The sequence below is a fragment of the Haliotis asinina genome, chromosome 10 (assembly GCF_037392515.1).
Source record: "Haliotis asinina isolate JCU_RB_2024 chromosome 10, JCU_Hal_asi_v2, whole genome shotgun sequence".
In the NCBI taxonomy this organism is placed as follows: domain Eukaryota; kingdom Metazoa; phylum Mollusca; class Gastropoda; order Lepetellida; family Haliotidae; genus Haliotis; species Haliotis asinina.
The window spans coordinates 27,627,048-27,649,444 of record NC_090289.1 but is presented as its reverse complement, the minus strand read 5'-3'; the positions used below and the strand labels follow the sequence as shown (position 1 = coordinate 27,649,444).

The 22,397-nt window shown below is 41.2% G+C and overlaps 1 protein-coding gene across 1 annotated transcript; it reads left to right on the top strand.

The window, feature by feature from the left end:
- The first annotated feature begins 11,142 nt into the window (after nt 1–11,142).
- LOC137299121 (monocarboxylate transporter 12-like) lies at nt 11,143–20,893 on the top strand. Its single transcript, XM_067831627.1, has 6 exons — nt 11,143–11,263; nt 12,341–12,569; nt 13,793–13,936; nt 14,684–15,478; nt 16,428–16,478; nt 17,387–20,893. Exons 1-6 carry the CDS (start codon nt 11,243–11,245, stop codon nt 17,527–17,529), a joined length of 1,383 nt encoding a protein of 460 aa, XP_067687728.1. The 5' UTR covers nt 11,143–11,242; the 3' UTR covers nt 17,530–20,893.
- The last annotated feature ends 1,504 nt before the right edge of the window (nt 20,894–22,397 follow it).

Here is a 22,397-nt window from a genome sequence, read left to right as displayed (position 1 = left end):
AAAAGTGGAGCAGCCTCCCAGCTCGGAAGATGATTGGAAAAAAATTATGCTGGAAACATTGAAAGGATACACTTGGACCGGTATTATTAGGCGTCTGAGAATCAATGACTTAACAGACTACAACAATGAAATAATTATCGCAACAGCCGACCAAACATTTGGCTTGTGTCTCATTTGGCTAAAAATTCCATAGCTGCAACGTACACCAGGCCAGCCACGGCGACGAATGCCCACAGATTGTGACCAAGCCACATTACAGTTTTACCCAGTGTGCTGAGCAGCCACTTTACAATACTTCCTAGGATACCAAGAAGGGCTTCTGCCCTTACCAGCGAGTTTAGCCAAGGCCTCTCCGAGTGATTTCAGATGCTTTTTTATCTAGTCTCTGATGTCACCACCACTTCAGAGTGTTGTTGGGGAACCCCTCCAATGGTGATGCCTTGCTCCCGGAACAATAGTCGGATCGTGACGGCCAACGTGATTTCAGTATTCTATCGATTGTTTCCCAAATGCAGCTGATCTGGGATCAAAGCTGTTCACAATTCGAGGAAGCAGATTCCAATCGTGTACATCTCTTGTCTTCTAAATTGCGTAGTCATTCCGTGATACAACGCTTACTATCATCGTCTTCTGTTTCACTGATTTTTTTTTTCTCTAGCGATGTGATCGTTGAGTTCGTTAAGTTTCCCCATGTTGTTCACGAGTTCTCCACGTACGTTTTTAAACGACAGTAATGGTTTGTCCCAGTACATACCCAACAGTTTTTCGATACTGTCCGACGCTTCTGTAGCATGCTGTGTAATGTCACAACTACTACTTAGTTCGGATCTGGTTGCTTGCAGATCTTGAACGACCTTCAGAGGAATTTTAGGTTTTGCACCACCATAATCCTGCAGGTTTAGTTTTTCACGGAAAAACTTGGTACTATGGCGACTGGCTAGAGTTGACAAGGAAAGTGTGCTTGTCAATGATGTCAACCTCTGGGTTATCCTTAAGACGTAGAATGCCCTTATATCATCTATGGTAAACTTCGAGTAGTCTCGACCCCGAGGCTCGACGTAGTTTCTATCACTTTTTAATCCATGGTAATAATCGTCTACTGTTGTTTTCAAAAGCTGGTTGTTCAATGATGAACTAGTAAACGAAGTATCTTCATCGTAATCAACATCAGGAAGACCAGTAGCTTCAAAATCATACTTCTGGATATCGTTGATAATTTTTTAGATTATATTATATTAAATATTAATATATAATAATGTCACTCGGTAGAAAACTAAATCTTTTTCAAAGGTTAAGAGAACCACTAGGCATCAAAGCCGTGCATCAGTCGGTTATTATTACCAACAACCCATGCAAGATAGACCAGAACCAAGTACTGTTAGTTAGATTCCCAAACTTGGGAAGGTACTTGCCAGGTACGGTGTGATTGGCGTTTAATATCCGGTTGATGCCTTTAGGCCCAGATCTCATGAAAAATGTGGGCCATGCCATAGTCAAGAAGACCACCATAAAACTTAGGTGCTTAGCATAGTCGACAGCGATGTATATTACTGTTACACAGACCTATGGAAAAGGAGGGGGAGAACGCACCAACGGCATGTACAAGGGAATAGGCAGCACAATATTGAATAGGTTACATGTCAGAGGCACCTTCACAGAGGATGAGATTGGTAAACTAACGGATAGTGAAAAAGCAACTGGAACAGGTTTTGTACCCCACTAGACTTTTGACGCTTTACCCAGCCGCATTGGGTGACAGGATGGAAAATGAACTCAGGTTCAATGATTACAGCAAAGTCATTTATACGCCAAACGGTGATGAGAATAGTAGTTACGAGATCAACAACATCTCATTGGAGTTTGGTTTGGTGACTAGTCCGGATCTTGCCGGTATGTCTCTAGCCCCGATGATGGCAGCGATCGTCACGGCAATGCATTGTAAATTTAATAAAAGAAAAAATAATATCATTACTCAAGATGGATGCAGCCCAGGATTCCAGAGGATGTGGACAGCCGACAGGAGCCAGTGATGCATGTCACCAAGAGGAAGAACCAAAAAAAGAGTTCAAGATGGAAGAAAAAATGCCTTAGCCAGACACAAAAAAACATAAATACACATTGTGGGCGACTGTAGGTGGCGTAGTAGCCACTGCTGCTGTTTCATTATATATGTTATTTAAACCAAAACAACCCCAACCACAGCTAACACCACCAGAGGAGATCGACCCTCATATTATGTTATAATTGAAATTATATTTCCGTGGCGATGGCCACTAAGGACGTTTTGGTAAAGCAAGGTATTATACCTGAAAATATTTAAAAGTATTAAATATAATATGGCTTCGGTAGCAATGATAGCTGGTGGGGCTCTTGTGAATGCACTAGCATTTTCCAGGAGTAAGTTTCTTGTTTCTCAATTAAGAGAGTCAAACACTGCTGAGGTAGAAGCGGAAGGAAAACGACACAATATAGCTGTAGAAAAACTACAGGCTGCACAAGCTGAATACAGTATGAGACGAATGAAGAGACTAGATTTTATCAATAATCAACTCCAATGCAAAACTCATTCCATTCAAGGACGTCGATGAACCTATGACAGAATAGTACGTGTTAACAGGTAAACAACTAGAACCATTAGGCAATGCACCAACGACGTCTCAGTATTACACGCCTTCAGATCGTGAGTTGGCCTTCGTGGCACTTGGTTTAGCAGCAACAGTGTTAATTGTTAAACAATTAGAGTAAGTACACAAATTATTATATCAAAAAATGACATCAGCACCGGATATTTGTCAGTGGGTACTGATGGGTAAAACTGAAATCTGTGGTAATAAAAGCCGCATTGAGGGTTATTGTTGTTTTCACCGTAAAGGTTATACTAACTATAACTGCTCGGTGTGTGGCATAGGAGTTAAAGGTCATTATCGATTATGTAAAGCCCATGGCGCGGATAAAATACGATTTAAACTTATTTACAAGAAAATAAAGACTACATCTGCGAAGTTAAACGTTTGTTAAAGATCAAGGTATAATTTGTAATTCCTCATGTACGAACCCTCCACGTGGGCCATTTTCCAAGAAGTATAGGTTAGGTTCCCCGTCTTTTATATCCACTCCATTGATATCATACGTTTTCATAGACCAGATAGGATCTGTTGGACATTTACGAGTGTCTCCTTCATATTCACCGGGTTGATATAAGTGTCCCACCCCGCCTTACCTTGATATTGTGTTTGGCTAGCAGTTGTGACACTGCACCCATGACTTCCCAGCCTGGATTGACTTGCGGCTCTGAGGGCCATTTCAGCAGACTGCAATTATATGTACGTTTGAATCCACGTGCTACTTGAACCGCATCCTTCACGGTCAAGGGTTCGGCTTCCTTGTAGCGGATGGCTACGTCTACCACTGTCAGAGCGTACTTGTACTCTGACCGTGTTGTGTGGAAGAAACAACAGGTCAGCCAGGTGAACTTGATTAGGTATATCAATACCCAATTTTATCCTGGGTATACAATTTGGAGCCAGTAAGTGTATTTGCCATATAGCTTGTTTTTGTAACCAGACTTTAGCTTCGTTTTTCTTCGTTAGCGGTAGCTAATTTTTTAATACCATCTGCCCTTTTCCAATATCCTCGCAGGGTGTAGTAAATTCTCTCCATTATATACTGTATATGTAATTTAAATATTTTAATGGCCGTAAGCATAGGTATTGACACCATCTGAAGCTATCCATCGTTTTGTATCCACTGGTGATAGAGACGTCTTATTTACAGTCAACCCGTCATTACGCCATTATGTTCATTTGGTGTTTGAACGTTTTCTCGAATAGGGCCTGTTTGTAGAGGGTATGCTTAATATGTCGTTTCACCATATTCTTTTTCACACCTTTAGCCTTTCTTATTTCAGCAGCGCCTGCTTTCTTGATAGAATACATCTCAGGCCTAAATCCCGGGTATTCGTTGACTGGTGTGCCCGCAAATTCATCCTTCATCTTACCTAACACCTTTTTATTCTCACCCGTGGGCCAAATGTTTTTCGCACATGGGCGAGACATTTTACAAAATCACTCTAAATTAGCCAAATGAAGTCAAAATGAGCTTACTTTCGTGTCATGACACTAATAAATATACGTTCATTTAGTTAAAAACTGCAAAGCATGGAAAAACCATGTGTTTCCAGTGAAAGTAAATATTCTCGTCCATGGGCCAATATGTTTTTCACCCATGGGTGAATTTTTTTTTAAATTGCTGTCAGTTAGCAGAGTCAAATCACAACAAGCTGAAATTTGTGTCATGATACTTATTAACATTTTTTCATTCATTTATAACCTCCAAAACATGAATTCTGGATGAAATTAATTTTTGAGTTTTCGAAAAAAAAAAATCATTTTTTCCTCCTTAGCACATTTACATAACACCTGTATGTTTAATTTTGGCAAATCGCTTGTGAGAGAGAGGCCACAGTGCGGAGAGTTTCTGGACTTTTGTCATTCTCTTCCCACAGAGGTTACTTGTCATATCTTCCTCCGAACCTCTGTTCTAATACGGCCATATTTCGCTGTACTCATAAAATCCCCTTGCGGCAAAAAATGTCAGCAGATTTATCTCCTTCTTTTTCTGTCCAATCAGAACACGTGTTACATCAACTTAGATTCAACTTGACAAATGCAAGCAATGTGGAGAAACAAAAATGACATGACCGAGTTCTGTCTAGAAGAAACATTTGAGTATTGCGCTCGGGAAGAGGTTTTAGTTTTCTCGATGCATCCGGAAATTACCGAGTTCTTTCGAACGATCTCTTTTGAAACGAGGTCGCTGATTGCACTACTAAGTCTGAATGCCAATCACGAGTCTTGAGCACTCGCACCATGAAAGGGTTCTATTAGAACAGAGGTTACGTAGGAAGATGTGACAAGTAACCTCTGTGGGGAGAGAATGGACTTTTGTGAGGCCAGAATTAAATTGTGACGTGTTATAGTTTCTTATTCCTAGGGAGACTGTGAGGTACTTTTTTTACAAGATTATATAGGGGGAGATGAAAGTAGTCGTGTTATGGGGTAATATGAGTGAGGGAAGAATAGGTTTTTTTTTTCATGGGTTATACGGGAAGGTCACCCCATTGTTTATACTACTTGAGAAGACTTCAGTCTTCCTGGTAGGGTGCCGTTATTATAGGAAGACCTATAGCCTTCCTGGTCGGATGCTGTTATCATGAGAAGACATTCAGTCCTCCGGGTAGGGTGCTTCTATCATGAGAAGACATTTAGTCTTTCTGGTTGGGTGCTGTTATTATCAGAAGAGCACTGGGATCTCGACAGTGTGAATTTCTACGGCTCAACGACGGACGGAGAGTATGTTGTTCCTTATGTGTGCTATCCGAACCCCGCCTGTAAGGAAAGGGCAAAGGGGCAACTATGGAAATGGATGATTAAACCTTTAGTGAGTGTGCGCGTGCTTATAAGTGTTTGTTGGGTTGTGGAAGGGGGAGTTTGCCAGACACGTGTGGCTTCATTTAACACCATTTTGTTATCAGAACATCCAGAATGTCAATACAAATATTTTTTTATGAGTGTGTGTCAGCTAACATCCTATTGTGTCCACATTGAGGGACTTTTCCATTTTTACCATGTCAGATAGCAGCAACCGTACTGAGTGGATGGCTATAACCAGGGTTAGACTGAAGCATGTGTCAGTGTGTCGGGAGATCAGTTCTAAAGATGCTTGCGGTGTCTTTTGACAATTAGTGTGCCAGCAGGTAGAATACTTTAATTACCTTCGTCTAACTGGATTATCAGTAACTTATCCGTAGCAACGTGAAAATCCGGGTCTTCAGCAACTCATGCTTCTCAAAAGAGATGGTCATGGTCGCCGAACTGCTTGCAGTGAGTTTTGAAGTTCATGATCTTAATCACGACTATCTTGTCTCGTCCAGACTCGATTATTTACAGACTGCTTTCATTAAGCTTGAAAATTGTTGAGTTACGGATATGCGTATTCATTCATTTATCATATATAGTCCTAAGCCAAGTGCAAGAAACGTCCCTATCTTTTAGGATCTCTCAGCAGCAGTAAATGTGTTATTCAGTAATTAGTATGACACCTCCCACCCGCCAAAAATTCTTGTTGATGTGGAACTAGCAACAGGAGGTATCAGATTACTAAAAACTAGCTGGGTTCAGTCCACTGTTGAAACAGTGTCCACATGTTCACAGACAAACTGCTTGAGAATTGATCACATTGTCTAATGTGTGGTGACAAGAACTGGTGTTCAACATGGTCAAGATATGCAGTGTGGGTGATAAGGCTGGGCGAATCATATTACCTGATTTTCATGATATCTCTACATTTAGCCTAGGAGTATATAGCTCCTAATGAACAGCTGTCTTTATCTAAAACTATCCGATTTTCATGTATTAATCAGGTGTTATATGGTTGTGAAGTTGATCATATTAGTGTAACTGCTAATATTTATGAAACACATAACTGATTTTGCATTTTTTCAATATATGTATTTGTTATAAAAACAGAACGCAATAAAGATGAGTATATTCTTTGTTGATCTAACAGCGCATGGTCACAAAAGCTTCCAAGTAATTGTGTAGATTTCCAATAAGCCTTTGCGTAATGTGAATCTGGAGGCGTACATTAGCCACAGACCCAAGATTTTTAAAGGTGATATCACTGCTTCAATATTTTTCAATGACAGATAAAGCGTGGGAGAGATATCTCGTGGGTACACGTTCCGATAAATCTCCACTACACCCATCTATGGCACATAACCATACCCTGGAGATACCGCGGATGATCTGATATTAGGGAGTTCAAAGGTACAAAAATGCTACTTGTTAGATGAGAATTAGCGCCACGGCTACTTGCGCAAGATGAACTTCACTGCTACCTTTGTCTTCCATATTTTCCCCGCCGACTCCATGAAAGCTGAGAATTCGCTAATGACATCCATCTTTCAAACAATGTGCGTCGTAAACACATGGCATGGCGACGTCAGTGTGTGGAGCATTCAGAAAGACTGGCGGCAAAACTTTGACATACAACCATATATAACCATAGTGTCCGGTTCGAGTCACTTTGCGTTGCCGGGACTTTTTTATGACTTCTGCTTAAGAATGATCAGGATGTCCTGTTGTCCTGGTGAGTTTGTTTATTTTTATAAGTGTGCAACGGACAGACTAATTTTTTATCTCATCGGGAAACACATTTCAACAGCGGCGGGTGAAAAGTGAGATTAGGAAACTATTATTGTCTATATTATTTTAGGGAACCTTAAAGCGGATGAGAGGTGGGAGCGCGGGCTGTGGACAGCGGTTACTTTAACTAATCACCCATCCCAACACATATATAATCATGGATGTTGAACAACACAACACAAACACATTATCACTGACATCATACAACACAACCATTTACAGTCTGGTTTCTGCGTGACGAGCGAACTCTTCAACCACTAAGCTGCCTCACCCTCCTCAAATACCACTGGATTAACTTGTCCTTGTGCCATAAATGCAAGACAGGCCTCACGACACTGCTTCGTGGACACACAAGTCAAAACATTCCTTACACTGCAGTCTCGTTTCCTGGTGACTGGGTTCCGTCCTATTGTGCAACTTAGTACATTTACCAATATTCCAGCAATATCAATTCGGGGGACACCAAAAATGTTCTTCATACGGTATACCCATGCCAGTGGAGAATCGAATCCTGGGCTTCGGTGTGACGAGCGAACTCTTCAGCAGCTGGGCTACCCCTGACGTTTTAGCGCATCTCGTGGAAAACGTGACGTTCGCTTGGGTCACATTTACCAGGGAACAGGATTGAAAAGAATGTGAGACTTAGTCAGACCGTTGCTGTCACTCATGAACGTCTCTGGGCCAATGAACATATCTAGCACTTGCTACATCCTTACTGTGGCAATCCCACATATTTTACCCAATCAGCTGACATTGTGAAGCATAAACATTCAGGGTCACAGATGAATACGGTACGGGAAAGCTAGATCCGTTATTCTCCAATTGTTAGCTAGGCATGCAAGTTTTATGCTGATTAGTCATTGCAAACTGCAAAGGGGATAGGTTTCTTGACACTTGGGGTGGCCCAAACTACTCTTAATCAAAGACGTATACGTCTTTCTCTTAATGAATATGATCTTCTAGGAAAACATTAAACTAACAACTAGTCTCTAAAATGAACATATTTTACTGAAACAGTTCATAGTTTTAAAAAAAATAATTTTAAGAAATGGAGCCTTGAGACTTTCTTCATTTTCAGAAGCCTAAAAGGAATCTAGACTTGCCACATTTTCTATACTTGCATGGGCTTTCATGGATATATTTGTTTCAGGGTCTGAACGACAGACTAGGAGAGCACATATTGTATACCGTCTTGTAACGTAATGCTGAGACTAACAGTGGGGAGGGAGACATCCCTAAACCACATTATGTTCCCTACCGCATGGCTCTCCCAACAATCCTATAGACCTAACTGAAGCAAGTATACATTCCCTCCGGATCAGGTCCATGTCACTATTGCTCCTTTTCAACTTAAATGAGTGCACGTGTTACTAAATTAACAATTCAAAATTATTCAGAGACTAAGCATGTGATGCTTTAGCATAGCAGAAACTTGAGGAGGCTGGAGGGAAAAGAATGCCGTTCAGGAACTCAGTCAAACTATACACCTGGAAATTAATCAAGCAACACCCCAATTTTTTCTATTGGAGCAACTTTGAAGTGTTCTGACAATCAAAATATGCCGGGTTGATATAGTTTGACACTTTTTTATTCAACAGACGATCTCTGACAAACAACTTAAAGGGAAAAAGTATCAAGACTTTGCTTTATTGCAACGAAATCCAAATTCTTAAAACTGTCTTAAATTCATGAAAAAATGGACACAATTTACTATTCATCCACAGACGTTGTTGTCAGGTGTATTAACACAAATGTCACATGGAAAGAAAGAACAGTCATCTGAGAGTCTGCACACCGACTTTCATCAATATCTAGTGTGTCCTCCCTGCGCACGCACCACCGATTCCAGACGCCTCCTCATTCCTTGGATGAGTCTCCGGATCTGATTCTGGGGGATCCTGTTCCACTCCTCATGCAGGGCAGCCGTCAATTCGTTGAGATTATGGACTGGTGGGTCTCTCTGCCTCACACGACGGCCAATAAAGTCCCACAAATGTTCAATGGGGTTGAGGTCAGGGCTCATGGCAGGCCATGGAATTCTGTCAATTGCATTTTGCCGCAAAAAATCATTTACAGCATGCGCCCTGTGAGGTCTAGCATTGTCGTCCATAAATATGGGTCTCGTTGCCAGAGGATGGTTCTCAAAATGAGGTACCACAGCCCTGTCAAGAACCTCCTGTTGGTAACGAACACCGTTAAGGTTGCCACGGATGGTAATGATATCCAACTTGCAGTTCATGGAAATGCACCCCCATACCATAACGGAACCTCCCCCAAAGGCCACAGTCTCCTGGATGTTCCGTGGAGCCATTGCTGTGTTCCTCTGCCTCCAGACCCGAGTACGACCGTCCACCATGTGCAGCAAGAACCGGCTCTCATCTGAGAAATGGACCTTCCTCCAAGAGGCAATGTTCCAGTGCAAACGGTCATTACACCAGGCCAGTCGGGCTGCCTTATGGGCTGGAGACAGTCTGGGTCGCTTGATTGGCCTCCTTGCCCGGTATCCTGCAGCTTTCAGACGATTCCGAACAGTCCTGTTCGAGATGGGTCTCCCTGGAAGCCACTCCTGTCTCAACCGAGAGCTCGAGTCGAAGGACCTGCGCCGTACAAGTCTCAGTAAAGCTCTGTCCTCCCGGACTGTGGTCTTCCTGGGTCTTCCTGGTCTAGGCAGGTCTTTAACTTCATTAGTGGCCCGGTATTTTTTCAAAAGTTTTGAAATTATGGAATGATGTCGTCCGATTTGAGTCCCGATTTGTCTTAGAGACATACCAGCATTCCTCATGCCGATTATTTGCCAACGAGTGGCCTCTGATAATTTCCTACGTGCCATGACATTGAAATGAATGAAAAACCGAATGCAATCGACAACCTGCGCTTGTAAACACCCCAGGGAAAAAGTGCATTTTTCGAAAGTTGAGGTTAAAGCAATGCACGTGCGCTGTGCAAGCTTCACGCGCGTCATATCAACCCATGAAAAGCTCATGCTGTATGTCAATACATCAAAATTGAATAATCAATCATCAAAATTACTTCGTTAAACTTTGTTAAGTTTTTATGTGTCTTTGAATTTGGTGTTGCTTAATTAATTTCCATATGTATATGTTATGCTGGGGCAGAGATTTATATCTCAGTAAACACCGACTTGCACGCAAAATATATTTACAGGGCAGGGATGGGGTGAGGGGCATTTAAGCGGAGAATGTGATTTTCTTTACGCCTTTCCTGATATTTATACGGGTTTCATAGTTACTGTCCTGGAGCTAGACTAATACTTGGTTTCTCAATGCATATCATTTGGATATTAAGAAACAAACCCATTTATAATGAAAGGGTGCCCCATGAGGTAATGTAGACTTGCCTCATTTCTGGCTTTAGCATTGAAGGAAGGGCTTGGGAGTAGGATAAATAATGTGGTTCGGGGACTGTGAGACGGACTGTCTTGGAGCTGGTATCGCTTTGACTGTAAGTCCGCGTTCTAATCAGCTAATGGCAACTATTTAACAATAATGAATATTGTGACAAAAGGGACGAGGTTCGTGGGTGAAAAACGTTATAAACAATCATCGGTATAAAACCTGCATATGATACTGTGCCTCCCTAACACCTAAGACCAATCCAAAGCGCCCCGCCCAGCTCCCTTCCGATAGATGGGTAGTCCTACTTTAAACACCAATATGTGTGCCTGGGGCAATTGTCCAGTGCATATTCACATCATACATACGCATTTTTTTCAGGTATACAAACGATGGTGAGGAACAAAACAGTGCAGATACTGTTGATGTTTGAAGGTTGTGTTTGTCAGTCATTAGTATGTGACACGATGAAGGAAGTTTTCAATTTATGTAAAAAACGAGAGCTATTTATTCAACCTAACAGGATGTATACCGACGAAGATCGAGAATACCGGCTTCGTTTGGAACATGATTTAGTTCTCAACGTACATATGCCTCGCCGTGTGAGTGAAACAGCTCAGTGAAACAGTGGAGAAAAGAAGTCTTTGAAAGGTATTCAGAGGAACAGACCCGGGTATTGGCAGAATGGCGATAGAACAAGAGGGAGTAAGTAATAGTACTATTTTACGCCGCGTATAGCAATATTAATATTCCAACAATATCACAACAACACTGTTTACACAGGTCACAGGTCTAACATTGCACTTCCGTTAATTAAGTTTTGACTGTGTTGGGGAGAAAGGGTATAGCAACTGTTCAGTTGTTAAATGGAGGGGACCCAGTTTTATAGGGAGTTGTTCAAGTTCACTTCACCAATGCATTACCACTCGCCTTTGTCCAGCATGAAATGGACACGAGGAGGCTAATGTGCAGTTTGCCATCAACTAGAGCGTCTCCCCACAAGCACTGTTTGCTCTAGACTTCCTAGACTAGTTTCCTATCCAACACAACTCGTCTTAACTGCAATCACTCCAGAACGATGTGCATGTGGATGTAAAAACGAAGTTTTTTTAACTATGTATATGAAGTATACATGCACGATGTACTGCATTGCATCAGTTCTTGTCATGCATAGAATGAGGCCATGACAAAGGCTGTGCCTAAATGATATTGGGTGGGAATTGAATACACATGTCTTAGCCTGAAACAGATTCCATCATACGGCTGTTTACTTTCAGCCTCAGCGTGATCCCGAGGTGGGTCCACTAAGGTGTATGCGTGTCAAGACAGTCTACAGAAGCACCCCTAGCACTAAAACACGTGCAACTTGCATTCAGCGGAATAATTTCTAACTCTGCTATTCACAATGTGACATACTGTTTCGACACCAGGTACACTTGCACTGATGTTATGTCCTTTAGCGTCAGTGCTCGAATGTCCGTGTCTGCTTGACCTTGCTGGTTATGTATACATCATCTCATCAACCGGTATGGCATGCCATTGCATCAGTTTTCTCAGTAGCTTATAAATTAAAACTGGATTTCTTTAAGCGGTTTTTGCCCTAGCCTTCGCAAGTCATACTGTCCCGTCCGCCGGTGTTTCTTTTCCTCTCAGGCAGAAAATATTATTACTGTGTTTAATCATCAACATTCTTTGTGTTTGGGGGCGTAAGTGTCACACGGGTATTAGCAGAATGTACCCTGTCACACTTTGTTTTTGTATTTACCCTTTTTCTCTTGCCAGGTGCCGACTTCAGCTAAGTTAGAGTCGACAGGAGAAACCACCAACCCTCCACCGCCCGACAGATGGCGCTGGGTGATAGTAGTGTCAGCCTTCTTCTCCATGTTTCTATGCGGAAGCATGGGGTATATCACCGGTGTCGTGCACATATCCTTGGATGAAACAGGATTATACGGGGTTGAGGAACTCGCTTGGCTGGGATCGCTGTTCAACTGCATGTTTGCTCTCACAGGTTTGCTTGCATAATTGTTGCTTAACGCCGCACATCGGCGAATTCTCTCGATCCATCGATCCATCGATCGATCCATCGATCCATCGAACTTTATAGAATGACAATTGACACTCATGAAATTGGGTGAATATGAAGTGTGCATCCCCCATCCACCCCCTTTCTAGAAAGCTGTGTCAGCCACTGCCACATCTGGCATTATTCCAACTACGGTGTGTAAATATTCCAGTTTCTGTCGGACAATTTGAACACCAACTGCATCAGGGATAGAATGACATCCGAGTTGTCTAACAGCATTCCAAAACTAATCGGTCGCAGGAATGAAGCCGTCATCTGACATTCAAATCAAACCAAAGAATTGGCTACTTTCGATGGTTTAAAAAATAAAAAATAAATAAAAACTATGCTGTTGGTTGTTTTACTGCAAGTGAGCCTCAGGTGGGTTTCTAGTTGTGAACCGTCCTTCAAAAGCGCAAAACATCATGCTTCTATATTGTTTATCCAAACCAAATTGAACGGTGTGTCATTGTGTCATTTACATATGTGGAATAAATAAACGATGAGAGGGGAACGTTGTGGTTGTCTCACAGTCGCCACCTTTCCTGAAAAAAAAAACAACCCAGGTTGTGAATCTCCCATCTCACTGAGGCTCACTTTCAGTTTAAATGGGTCTATTTTTTACTATCAGAATTTAATATTATTCAGACAATTGGTGTTAGTCAAGGAGAATAGCATGCCGATTACTGGAATAAAAGAAACCAACAAAATATGTCGGGAAAAGATGCAAGTTACAGTTTGAATTGATAATATCAAAATGTGTTACTTTTATAATTTTCGTCTTTATCCCATCTAAAACTAAAGTAAATTCACTTTAAACGCGAGTTTTTCGACGCCGGTGCTTGCCGTTCAAGGCGACTGTGCATAGCTGTTCAGCCCCGTGAAGATCTGGTTTTCATCAGCTTGTTGTAAATGCCGTGTCGCGGGATCAAGTGGTCAGGTAGTTCGTACATGTCATATGTCCCAAATGTGTAGATGGATGCACATTACGACAATCACTTGATTGTCTACTTCAGACTCAGTTATTTACATAACTACCACACAAGAAATGGGACCTTGCCGAAAGCAGCTTTAAACAAAAACAAACGAGACATGTAAACGAAATAAAACACATTTTCTAATGATTTCTCTCCTACTGCGCATTAACGTATAATGTCTGTATATTTCAGGGCCAGCTGCAAGCTTTGTTATCAGCATGTTCAGCTGCCGTGTGTGTGTGGTGCTGTCTGGGGTCACGTGTCTGATCGGATTCGCTCTCAGTAGTGTTGTCACCGACATTCGACTGCTGTTTATAACCTACGGCTTCTTAGCAGGTAATTTTTGTTGTCCTGAGGTGTCACTATTATCCCAGTGTTAGGGATTTTCGACGGTATAAGACAAGAATGTAATATTTATCTTTAATATCATTTTTAGTTTTGATTTTCCTAACCTTGAGTGATAAAGGTATATTCATCTATTATACAAAAAAGTATCATGTGTTTCCAACAGAAATAGCGTTTATAACACCGTATCGGCGAAACTGCAGTCGCTTGTCACATCCGGGCATTTTTGTATGTGTTTTCGACGGTGAGCCATACTTTTCCCTCCGCACTGCGAGAGAGTGTTTTGATCGTGTGGCTTCCTGTTTCATACATACCCTGTCACTATCAGACGACTGATCTTGTTGAATTTTGCTCGCTGTTTTTTTTTGTTATACAGGCAATTGATTTTGCATCTGAAGTGGTATTAACGATCGAGGGTAAATAATATTGTTGTTTATTTGCTGTTTACATAACTTAATTTCTTGATTTCAATTGTCAATAAAACGTCTCACGACAGGAACTGGGCATCCGCCCTACCGATGAAACTTTTTGTGCACTCCGATCGTTTATCATTATCCATTTACATTGGTAAACATGACCTCAATCCTTTGTGAATATAATTGTTCCATAATAGTATGAACAGCGACACAACCTACACAGTCCCTTTCAGATCATGGTATTGTAGCGGGCATCAGTCTTGAAAGCTGCCCAACAAACATATTTTCACAATGATAGGCTCTTGAATATTTGTTTCCCCAGGTTTAGGTCGTGGCCTAACATATACTGGTTCGCTGGTGATTGTGGGATATTATTTCCCTAAAGACAGCAGCCTGGTGACAGGGCTATGCACCACCGGCGTCGGCCTGGGAATGTTTGTCCACCCAAGATTGACTCAAGCCCTTTTGGACTTCTATGGTCTGGAAGGAACATTCAGATTGATCGGAGCCATATCATTCCAGACCTGTGTCTTTGGCTCCCTTATGAGACCATCAAAATTCGAGCGAGAGAGACAGCTTATTGAGAAACGGAGGAAGGAAGAAGAAAATCCAGAAACTCAAAATCGTTTCTTGAACTTCTGGAATACCTTTCTCACGGTAGTGATAAAGAATGTTTCCTTTTCCTTCATTGTCCTTGGTGCGATAATGTTTTCCATCGGGTTTTCTGCGGTCCTTGTTCTTCTACCAGATTTCTACTACAAGAACGGTGCCACGAAACAAGAGGCAGCAATGGCCGCCTCGCTCACAGGACTGGGTGGTTTCATTTCCCGAACGCTGGTTGGAATCGGTTCAAATGATGTTAATATTGGCAAGATGGTATTTTTCTCAGGCACTAATGGAATAATCGGAACCTTGACATTCTTTATGTCGATATTTGTCAAGACTTTGACAGGTCGATACATCTATGCGTTTCTATTTGGAACCTACGTTGGCAGCGTCTTGACCCTCCTTACTCCGATCACCATGGACAGTGTGGGCGTCAACAACCTCGCGTTTGGCGTCGGATTCATGATGTTCTTCACCGGGGCTGGATGTCTTGTGGGCCCACCCATTGCAGGTAATTGTTTAACACAGGTTCTGGCCGAGGTCATGGACTTGCTAGAGGAATAAGCGTAGTAGTCGAAGCTGAGATAGCAGAAACTGTTTTGGTGATAATTATAAATTTGCATCTAAGAATGGGTACATGTTTCTAATGACGACGTCAGTTATTTCAATTTTCCATTTACCATTCTCCTTTAAGGCTGAGTGCCTGTTTACCCATGTCATTTGAACGTCGACATTTTGACAATAATGTTGTCTCTCTGTCTATATCACTTGTGAGGAATACCGGTTGGAAATATGCTGAATACTGTGACAAAGAGTGCGAATTCACACATGCGTTAAGAAATTTCAGGAACCAATTAAAGTTTCATAAAATTCATAAACGAATCAGTGGAAACTCCTTGAATCGAACTCAGTTCATAGGGTGTATTTCTTGAAAACAATAAGTCATGCTCTGGCCTAAAGTCAGTTGCGTGAATCCCATTGCCTCGCGGAGTCCTATTTCAGGATAGCACAACTGTGAAAGAGTTGTTTCAAAGAGACAAGCAAATTGCACGCTTAAAGGACAAACAGTGTACAAGAATAAAATTAAAATACTCTCAAATTGTGTTTAACTAAACTCCTCTAAAGGCATGCTGGCATCAAAGAGAAGACTGATTCATATATACTTGTTAAAGAACAATGGAATAGCAAGCTGGTGCCTGCAAGCCTTGATTATATGACTTTCTCCAACTGGAGCATATCTGGTCTCTGTTGTTAACGAATTAATTAAATCAGATAGAATTCCTACTGAATATTCATTACATAAAGTGATACTGATTATCTTTTTTTAATTATATCATAATCAACAATTTAAAAACTCTTCACGTCCGTTTGTAAATTAATGTACTTGTTTAATACTATGATAATGATGTACATTTGTTTGGGTTTTTGTATACTCGTATACAACAACTGTTATTTTCCAGTCGCTATATGGCAGACTAGTGGGGACTACATAAAAGCATTCCTGTTCGCAGGTAGGTACATGTCACCGGGTATTCTGAGTGAGTGAGTGAATTACGTTTTACGCCGCACTCAGCAATATTCCAGCTATATGGCGGCGGTCTGTAAATAATCGAGTCTGGACCAGACAATCCAGTGATCAACAACATGAGTATCGATCTGCACAATTGGAACCGATGACATGTGTCAACCAAGTCAGCGAGTCTGACCACCCGATCCCGTTAGTAGCCTCTTAAGACAAGCATAGTCGCCTTTTGTGGCAAGCATGGGTTGCTGAAGGCCTTTTCTACCCCGGGACCTTCACGGGTGCCGGGTATTCTAACCAATGTATACGTAATCGTAGAAACATCACGATAAAACTGTTCAAATAATGCAGGCATTTCCGTGACTAAATGTTGGAGAAGTATGTTTGATTTAATCCTTTTAGTAAAATTCAAACAGTATCATGACGGAGGGAACCAGAAATGGGCTTCACACAACCCTGGTGTTCGGCGTGACGAGAGAACGATTTGACTACTGGACTACCGTGCCTTTTAGCATTTATGCTATTAAGTGATACACAGTAAGGGAGGGAATTTATGGCTGCCAACTTCTGTAACATAAAGGAAACGCCGTTTCGCGGAGTATATCCTTACGCATTCATCATACGAAGAAAACTTGGTACAAGGAAAGAAGGAATCTGCCATTACATGCAACCGAAACATCTGTGTGCTTCATCGTCTTGATGTGAACGTTCCCATTACAATGTCACCATCAAGCACAAACAGTTATTTTTGCTCTGTTGCCGAGCCCTATTTTCGCTACACTTTGCCTGTGTATCAAGGTATCTATAGTTTTAGGTGTACAGCAGAATGTTCGTATCCGATGCAGCACTTAACCATCCGAATGCAGGTATTTTTACTATTACATTCTCTTGTTTCAGGTATGGTGTTCTCAGTGGCCACTCTCTGCGGGTTCCTGTCCGAGCTGTGCAAGAGGAAACCCCCTAGCACTGAAAGTGTCACTGAAAGTACGCTGACAATCATCTCTCGACCTCGGGAGGAGCAAATTGTTGAACGGTTCTGAGTGCATTAATTATCAGTGAAAGCACAATGCCGCTTAGAAAGTTATACTACATATGCTATATTTGGGATGACACTTTCTTAGTAAATTTGAACGTTTGTTGGGTTGAGTCCGTCCGGGATTCGACCCCACACCCTCGGACACTATCAGGGAAGCGGCTGAGCGGATTAGGCGGCTGGCTTTGTGTTCTGGCGATTAGGTGCCCGACTCTGTGGGTGTGGGTTCGAATCACGGAGGGTAGTCAACCCAACAGATGTACGTCTGGAATCTCTACTAAGAAAGTGCAGTCCCAAATATAACATATGCTACATGGATGATCGGTGTCTTAATGAGGAGGGAGTAAATGAGGAATAGAAATCTGTTTAGTAAGTGGGAAAATGATACAGGAATGTTGTTGGCATAAGTACGAAACCTCGCATTGGGATTTATGGGGCAGGAATATGTACGATGTTTTGTACAGAAATACATTAGCTATTGACGGTTTCCTCTGGAAGGCAGGTACATGGCTAATGCATTAACGACAGAGTATTAAATCCATGGCAAGCATTTTAGGAGTTGTTAAGTTAAAAAAGAAAACACATCTAATGGATCGCAACATCTGGGTTACAGGGACGTGCTAAAAGCTGAAATATTGCTGAGTATAGCGTTTAATCAAACTCAAAGTCCGTGTAACAGCACAAGGTTCACCTCGGTCGTCTATGATGTTCTTTTATATTCAAGCTACATTAAGCTAATGTAATGGTATAATATTTATCACGAGGTGGTTCCTAAATAGCAAAAGCCACCGTTTAATGACACCTGTCAGTGTACATTATGAATGAGCGGGGGACTTTAGTTTTACGCCGCTCCTAGCACTATTACGGCGGGGTACACCAAAATTGGTCTTCACATATTACGCCTTTTGGTGAATGAAACTCGCATCTTTGGTGTGATGAGCGAACGCTTTAATCACTAGGCTACCTCCTCGCCCCTCTAAAATATAATCAAGAAACACTGTGTGTATATGTGCGTGCTTGCGTTCTGTCATGTGTCTATGTGTATCTAATAGGTTAGTACTTTCTATGTGTCCAAATTTCAAGAGAACTTCGACCACAGGTTTCAACTGTAAACAACGCCAAACGCTTTTCTGTTTCTTGTTTGACGCCGCACTCGGCAATATTCCAGCTAAATAGCGGCGGCCTGTAATAACTGATTCTGGACCAGACAATCCAGTGATCAACAGCATGAGCAACTTGCCGGATTGGGCAGGTGCCGGTTTTGACAGCATCCATTGTACTAGTATCTGCGATGATAAAATACTATATAATTCCTTCAGAGACGAAGTGAGAGGTAACATTCCAGTTGTCAATGTGTATGAGAGGAGTATGTTATGCTTGTCATTTTCATTACTAGCACCAATAATCCATGACATATTATACAATGGCTACTTTTATTACAATTGTATCGTGACAAATAGATGGTGTATTAGTGATTCAGTATTGATATATTCCACGATATGTTTAATCTATTTCTCCTTATACATGGAGAACACAATAGATGTGTCATCACATATGATTTTGTTTTTGTGACTGCTTTTAGCGTGTAAGCCCGATGGGATTCAAAGCTTCGTATTTAGATAGTACTGAGGGCATGCCCAACCTTTTCAGCAATAACCATGTGTAAATCCGGGTTCTCTGTTTATTGTGGTAGCTACCCCACAACAAGAGCTCGGCTGAGGGGGGCCCTATGTGTATTGTACAGAATCAGGGGTGGGATCCAATGTCTATTGAACACAAAGATGGATCTTAGTTTACTGAATACAATCAGAGGTGGACCATATGTCTACGTTTACTGAATACAGTAGAGACGGACCCTGTGTCTACTGAATGCAATCAGATGTGAACCCTGTGCCTATTGAATACTAGCAGAGGTGAATCTTACGTCTATCGAGTACTAGCTTAGATGGGCCCCATTTCAAATGAGCATAAGCAGAGGTGGGCCGAACATCTATTGAATATAATCAGAGGGTTACCCAATGTCTATTGGGTGCCAGCAGAGAATGGCCTTATATCTGCTGAATATAAACAGAGGTGGGTCGCATGTCTACTGAATACACATAGAGGCAGACCCTAAGTCTACTGAACACAGTCTCAGGTGGACCCTATGATTTAGAGATTTACACAAGTATTAGAATGATACGATGACACCATTGCAAAGACCTCTCGATTTGCTACAGACCGGTCGTTCCTGGCCCGTTCCAAACACATCCTTAATGTCATGCAACCAAACACTATCCTTGATCCCATACAAACACATTATCATTAATGTCATACAAACACATTCTTCTTAAGTGCCATGCAAAGACACTATCACTGATCCCATATAAACACATCATTAATGTCATACAAAAGCATTATCATTAATGTCATACAACACATTCTTCTTAATGTCATGCAAAGACACTATCACCGATCCAGACAAACGCATTATCATTTATATCATACAAACACACTATCACTGATATCATATGAACACATTGTCGTTAATGTCGAACACACTGTCGCTGATCTCATACAAACACAATATCCTCAATGTCATACAAACGCATTATAATTGATGTCACTTAAAGGAACAATACCACTGATGTCACAAAACACACTATTCTTAATGGCACACGAACAAACATTATCACTGATGTCATATAAACACCTAGTATCGTTGTTCCCACACAAACACATTATCACTGATGTCATGCAGACAGACTATCGTTGATGTCACACATACTATCCTACATGGCTTACGTACACACATTACCACCTGTGTCATACAAACACCCACTATCATTTGATGTCACAAACAGATAATCACTGACACAATGTTGCCATTTAATCACCCTATCCTTAGTGACATACGAACGTACAGTGTCATTAACAGAATGCAAACACCCGATATCATTAATAACATACAAACACACACTATCATTAATGTTATACAAACACATTATCATTAATGTTATACAAACACATTATCACTGTGTACAAACACCCTGACGTTGCTACCATATTGCAAACAATCAGCGAAGTGAACGAGTGTGGGCTAACGACACAGCAATATGACGAGAGGCTTAGTTAATTGTAAGAAAGTTTCCACTAAGTGGTTCAACCCTATATATTGCACTTAATTTAAGGGTTTTTAGTTATATTTGTGAGTCCTCTAGTAATTGTTGTGTTAGGTTTTTGTTTAATCAGGTAATAATTCTAGTATATAAGAATTTACAACTATTATTTGGGATGGGGGAATCTTATTTCTCTGTTGGAATATCACACCGGTGTACGGGCGGAACTCTTTCCAAACAAAATTATGAATAATAAAGAAATTGTAAAGAATACTTACTTATTCTTAAGATGATCCGTTGGTTCAAGGCGTCATTGGAATTCTTGTTTTCATATAAACACAGGGCGAAGATCGGTTGTTGATTTTGGGCACCACTCATAACACTCTCGACTCCCAAATCAGTCCACAGACAATGTCTTTCAAGTTTTGATCTCAAACGAACTACTGATATGCACTAAGTCTTCTTTTCACTAGACTTTACTCGCGGTCATAACTAGGCCATATTGGACATCCACAGTCGCACATACTTGAGTGTTGTGGTTGACAGCGGACGACATTTACTGGGCAAGCCTAAGTTATGACGCATTGCAATCGTGGAAAGCGTGCTTCTCGTGCGGCGCACGTGCCATACGCACGTTTTGACGGAAACAAAATGACACTTCAACAAACGTCACCCACGACTATCTAGGACCAAACTTGATGTTGTAATGACATCACCTGGTGTTAATTGTGACGATCAAAGACGAAGAGATGCGGGGTTTTCTGTTTGTTCATATATATTTTTTTTAATTTATTTATTTTTTTTAGGGGGGTGGTGGTGTCTTGTTTTAGTTTTGTTTTGGTTTGGTTTTTTGGGGTTTTTTTGGTTTTTTTTCTCTATTTATAGTTTGAAATTTCACGTGTAATATATGTTAACAGAAAAAAATCATTTTATACATACATACATACATACATACATACATACATACATACATACATACATACATACATACATACATACATACATACATACATACATACATACTACAGAAACAAATTATAAATCATTATTCAGTATGATATTGGAGGGCGGTGGGATAGTCTAATGGCCTGCTCGCCATGAGTGAAGCCCAATTCTGATATTGCTTGAAAACTGCTAAAATCGGCTCAGATGAAGAATGATGAAGCTACTAGGGTTTAGTATGAGTGACAGGGTAAAAAACAGAATATTTTAGAAAAATAGGTATTTTACCACATCAGAGAAAAGTAGCAGGGAAAACTGAGATAAGAAAACGTTTTAATAAGACTATTACCAAGTGGTCTAAAATTCAAAATTCATAAATACATGCATATGTTACGCAACATAATTTGTTTGGTTTTAGTTGCTTTGGGTGGGGGTGGGGCGGAGGGGGGTGTGTTTAATGAAATAGATTCACACTTTCAGTTTTACTTAACCCGTTCGCTGCAGGTGAGAAACACAAAATAGTGCGTGGATCAATTAGGGGCTATAGGGTGACCCAAACGCCGCCGTGGTGTAGTGGGTAGCGCCTCAGACGTGTGTAATGAGATGTGTAGATACAAGTTCTGAAATAAAGTTTCAAAAAACAAAATTCACAGTTACAACAAGGAGAAGCGCTTTGTTTCACCTACGTGCCAAAGACTTTCTTATCTCAAGTTTCCCCACGTCTTTGACTAAAACATATACTCTGACCCATACACATACATAAAGAACAGGTCTACTTGACCTTCCGGGGCGATGGTATAGTCTAGCGGTTATAAAGAGCTCGCCCGATATCACC

Bases quoted from the DNA above. Each gene is read 5' to 3' on its own strand.
- LOC137299121 (XM_067831627.1), top strand. From the start codon at position 11,243: ATGGCGATAGAACAAGAGGGA. The intron at 15,479-16,427 runs GTAATTGTTTAA...GTTATTTTCCAG, and splicing joins TGTGGGCCCACCCATTGCAG to TCGCTATATGGCAGACTAGT. The intron at 16,479-17,386 runs GTAGGTACATGT...CTCTTGTTTCAG, and splicing joins AAAAGCATTCCTGTTCGCAG to GTATGGTGTTCTCAGTGGCC.